Genomic DNA, 4794 nt, shown 5'->3' with positions numbered 1-4794 from the left:
TGATTCCCGCATAAGCTGAAATCAGAATCAGCCTAAGGCTGATTCTACTTTTAACTTTAAATTGGGTGAAAATTAGTTAAAAATTTGTTTTACCAAACATATTTTTAAATTTTAAATCTCTCAATAAGTGCTTTTTCTCTCCTAAAAGCAATACCAAACTCACCCGATATCTGAATTCTGAAGTCAATCAATAGTGATATGTGAAATTTTTATTTTTGTCAGATTCTTTACTACTTTCCTCGACTTCTGGAGTTTTGTTTGGGCCTTTGGGGGAACGAGAGAACCCAAAATACTTTTCCACATCCAGGCTTCATTGACAATTTCTTTCCCAGGGCTTTGTGAGAGAAAAAGAGAGATTGTAATGAAATTGATAGCTGAGGAAGTCCAACAAACACGTGTTTAAAATCCTGTTTCCTGCCAATTACATCCACACATTATCAGGCCTGAAATTGGTATTGAAAAGGAAAATAAATAGTATTGTCGAAAAGCTAAACAAAAATTTATAGTCCAAGAGTGAACTGGGATACATGCCCACCAGTGGAAAGTGTCAATTTAGTACACATGCTAGAGCTAGAGTTGACTTTGAAAATGAGCAAAACCAAACTTTATTTGTTTTTTTTTTTTTTTTTTTTTCATAAAATAAATATGATTGATCCTTACCCAAAATACATCTACATTTTCATGTCACCAATTTCCTAGTGGTTGGTTCATCTGTATTTCAAAGAAAGCATGGAATCCTCAACAAAAGTAAATAAATAAATAAATAAAGCATGAAATCGGAAGTGTAGTTTTGCATTTATAACAAAATATTTACATGTGAGGTACCAGACTATAGTTTCCTGTGAAAGAATTGGGCCAGTAGTAAAGGACTAGAAAGGGGTTTGTATCATCTATGTCAGTTTCTTCAAATGGAAAATTGAAAAAGTATAGACTTTAGCACGGTGAGCACTGTGAAGGAGTCGTGTATCAGGCAGAAGCCAAAGCCGCTTGAGATGACAACCTGGCCTAAGACTCAGCTGCTAACAAGCTCCTGAAACTTCACTCGCTTTTTAACACTACCCATTCGGTCGTAACCAATGCCAATTTTGCTATGCATCAACTTAATAGCTAGATCTGAATTGCCTGCTTTTCTCAAGGCATTGATTAGAACAGTACGAATTCTCCCTGGTATTTCCCTCCCCCTATCCACAATGCCGTCAGCCAACTTGCAAGCTTCCTTGATCCGACCAGCTTTGCACAACACGTTGAGCATATCTTCAAAAGCTGTTTCTGGAATTACACCCATTGGCGCTAAGTCATCCAAGATCTTGCAGGCCCTGGCAACTTTCCCCGAAAGACAGAGCCCTATAGAAAGAGCCCTGAAGGATGCTGCTGTTGGCGTGATGCCCTTGTCAATCATGATGTCCCATAGCTTCAATGCCTCCTCGTTTTTGTGCTCTTTAAACAGTCCGTCAATAAGTATAGTGTATGTATAAACTGTCTGATCGCAACCTTCATCTTCCATCCTCTTAAAAAGTGCTAATGCTTCATCAGTGTTCCCAGACTTGGCCAAGGCATCAATAAGGGCATTGTAGCAATATGAATCCCTCGGGCATCCATTATCAACCATCTCTTCAAAAATCGTTTGAGCTTCTTCTACATTCCCAGCCTTTCCAAAACCATTAATAAGACTAGAATAAAACATAGAATTTATCGGCATCCCCTTACCTTTACAAAACTCGAAATATCCCATGGCTTCATCCATTCTCCCATTCCTACATAGCCCATTGATAATAACCCCATAAGAAACCTCATCCGGTTCCAGCCCATCACTTTCCATCCTCTTAAACAGCCTCACTGCCTCTTCCATGCTCCCACATTTCGAATATGAATCAATCATAGCAGTGTATATAGCCACATTCGCTCCATAACCCTTCTGGATCATATCATTGAAAACGGCATACCCTTCCATACACTTCCCGCGCTTACAAAGCCCACTGATCACTAGAGTATAAGCATGCGGTGGAATTTCTAGTCTTTTCTCTTCCATTTCATGGTAAAGACTCAAACAAGAATCAAAATCTTCTTTCGAGTAACACGCCTGCATTAACGTCATATAAGTAACTTTATCAGGCTGCACATTCCTAGCTTCCATGGCTCTAAACTTGTCAAACGCTTTCTGGACTTGCCCTGCTTTACAATACCCCTTAAAAAGAGTATTATAAGTCACAATATCCGGTTCAACCTTCCCATTCTCCATAGCCTCGAAAACCCGCTCGGCGGATTCAATAAACATTGAATTCACCAAGCCATTCATCAGAAAATTGTAAGTATACAAACTTGGATCAATCCCATTCTCTTTCATCTGACGCCAAACCCACAACAATTCCTCAACCATCCCAACACTACCGAAGCTCTTAATCAACGAATTCGCCGAGGAGGCATTCATGAGAAAACTCATTCCTTCAAGCTCGGAAAACACTCTCCGAGCACAATCCAAATCACCGCACAAAGATAAAAGCTCAATCAAGGAAACATAACACTCAAGCTTCTGATTATACTTCTTTTGCTTACCAGCCCAGTAAAAGAAACGCAAAGCGATATCGGGTTTTCGCAAAAGCTCGCGGGAATTCAAAACAAAGGAAACAAAATTAGGCGACAATTTGATCAGGAATGTCTTACAGAAAGTGTCGAGATTGGCTTCCATGTCGGGGGACCCGTCCAAAGTGTTGAGAATATGGGCAACCCATGGAGATAGTTGGAGGTCTCGGGAGCTGGAGACTACTTCAGAAATATCGTTTAGTGGTTCTACCCATTCGGGAGGAGGGAGAGAGTTTGTGAAAACCCAATTTGGATTTGAGCTGAAACTCGTCGGTGTGTGAGAATTTGAGGAGTTTGGTGAGGACCCACCATTTTTGTACGGACGGGAAGGTCTCGGAGGGCGGAGTTGGGTTGCAGAGAAGGAGAAGCGGGATCTCAGAAGGGCTCTTCTCATCACGGCTTTGGCCGATGGTTCGCGCTTCGCAGCTACTTATGTTCAGCTGCATCGGCTCCTGCCTAACAAGGAAAAATATACATTTTATTTACGTTTTGTAATACATGTTGACGACGACATGGCAAAAAGGTCCCATGGTCTAGTGGTCAGGACATTGGACTCTGAATCCAGTAACCCGAGTTCAAATCTCGGTGGGACCTTTTTCTATTCATAGTTTATTTTAATAATTATTATTTTTTCTTTTTTGTGTTTTTAATGTGTTGTTTGAAATGTTTTTTTGCTAATAAAACATTTTTTTATCATCTCTGATAAAATGGCGGAACAAGAATTTTATTTTAATAGACGTAAATAATAGGGCTGCTCATTAGTCGGTGACTATGATTTTTGTCAATTCGGTCACCGACTGACATAGTCGGTTTTTAAGAAACTGAAAATTGACACCGGCCAAGGAGGAGAAGAAAACTAAAAGCTCAGAGGCCAAATTTTGTTGGTTCAGTTTCGATCGGTCATTGACAAATTGATGTGTGACACTTGTAAAGGAAGGAGAATAGCAAAAATGGTGGTAGACCTACGGCACTTCACTTCAACGGTGAAAAAAGAAAAATAAGAGGTTTTGTGTTTTACGTAAAAGTCTTATTTTGTTTTTAAACTGAAAAATCGTGATAAATATTCTTTAAAAATATATAGGTCAAGAATTTTATCAACCTGTCCACCACCACCCAGATGGCATCGTGCTTTTGCTCAGTCCTCGGAAGTCCCATAAAAAATCCATTGTGATGTGTTCCCATTTCCATCCCGACACAGGTAAAGGCTGTAATTCTCCAGCAGGCTTTTGATGCTCAACTTTAATTCGAAGATAAGTCACACATTCTGAAATATACTCATGAATGTTTTTCTTCATGCCTATCCACCAGTATTGTCGTTTGAGATCTTAGTACTTTCCGGATGAATAACGTACCTCGATTTATGGGCCTCATGTAAAATTGCCTTCTTGATCTCATCCACCTTAGGAATAGCTAGGCGGTTGCGAAAGTTAAGCGCTCCATCTTCTCGGATTCTCCAATCTTTAAGTTGCTCTCCATTCTGGATTCGAATCCAGATTCCTTGGAGATGAAGATCCTGCCATTGATTCTGCTTAACTTGTTGCACAAGGCCAGGTGTGGAGATCAGATTATACACCATTGCTTGGTTATAATCCTCGTGGTACTGAAGTTCATAATCGCTTATTACTTCAGTCATTGTCCAGTTTTCCAAAGCTAATGATGCCATAGTTCCTGTGGTCTTCCTGCTGAGGGCATCAGCAACCACATTAGCTTTTCCTGAATGATACTACAGTGTGAAGTCATAATCTTCTATGTATTTCACTCATCTCCTCTGTCTGAGATTCAGATCTTTCTGAGTAAACAAGTACTTCAGACTCTTGTGGTCAGAGAAAACCTGAAACTTTGCTCCATAGAGATAGCATCTTCATATCTTCAGAGCAAATATCACCGCTGCTAGCTCCAAATCATGAGTGAGGTAATTGATGAGGGGTATTTCTACCAACAAATCAAGTACTTTTAAGCATGAATATTTGTAAGTCCTCAAGCATTTTTGTTAGTTTAATGTCTTTTCTATGCTTATTATATGATTTATAAATAAATGCGAACTTGGATGATTTTGTCCAACTTGTGAATCAATGCCAAGAGAAGGCGAAAGAGGATTTTAAGGCACAAGGAGGAGGCTTTGGAACGCAAGAAAGCGGGCTACAGCGTGCAAAGGAAAGCGAAGTCAGAATGGGACGTGTGCCCGCGCCCGAGCCAGCTGTGCGCCAGCGCGCG

The 4794-nt window shown here is 40.2% G+C and overlaps 1 protein-coding gene and 1 non-coding gene across 3 annotated transcripts; one reads left to right on the top strand and one right to left on the bottom strand.

The window, feature by feature from the left end:
- Positions 1–172: 172 nt before the first annotated feature.
- On the bottom strand, positions 173–2992 carry LOC21404983 (pentatricopeptide repeat-containing protein At1g03560, mitochondrial). 2 transcript variants are annotated; one of them, XM_024165222.1, is made up of 3 exons: positions 815–2992; positions 661–711; positions 173–414 (listed from the first exon to the last, which is right to left on the bottom strand). In XM_024165222.1, exon 1 carries the CDS (start codon positions 2972–2974, stop codon positions 1013–1015), a length of 1962 nt encoding a protein of 653 aa, XP_024020990.1. In that variant the 5' UTR covers positions 2975–2992; the 3' UTR covers positions 173–414; positions 661–711; positions 815–1012. The 2 variants fall into 2 exon arrangements, with proteins under 2 accessions (XP_024020990.1, XP_010095805.2); XM_010097503.2 differs by having other exon boundaries at positions 826–2992.
- A 110-nt stretch (positions 2993–3102) lies between these two features.
- TRNAQ-CUG lies at positions 3103–3174 on the top strand. Its single transcript has one exon. It is a non-coding gene; the product is annotated as a tRNA-Gln (tRNA).
- Positions 3175–4794: the final 1620 nt, after the last annotated feature.

The sequence above is a fragment of the Morus notabilis genome, unplaced genomic scaffold (genome assembly GCF_000414095.1).
Source record: "Morus notabilis unplaced genomic scaffold, ASM41409v2 Scaffold19, whole genome shotgun sequence".
In the NCBI taxonomy this organism is placed as follows: domain Eukaryota; kingdom Viridiplantae; phylum Streptophyta; class Magnoliopsida; order Rosales; family Moraceae; genus Morus; species Morus notabilis.
The sequence above is the reverse complement of the archived record's forward strand: the minus strand, read 5'-3'. Positions and strand labels throughout refer to the sequence as shown.

Excerpts from the sequence above, each read along its gene's own strand:
- LOC21404983 (XM_024165222.1), bottom strand. The coding sequence starts at position 2,974 with ATGAGAAGAGCCCTTCTGAGATCCCGCTTCTCCTTCTCTGCAACCCAA.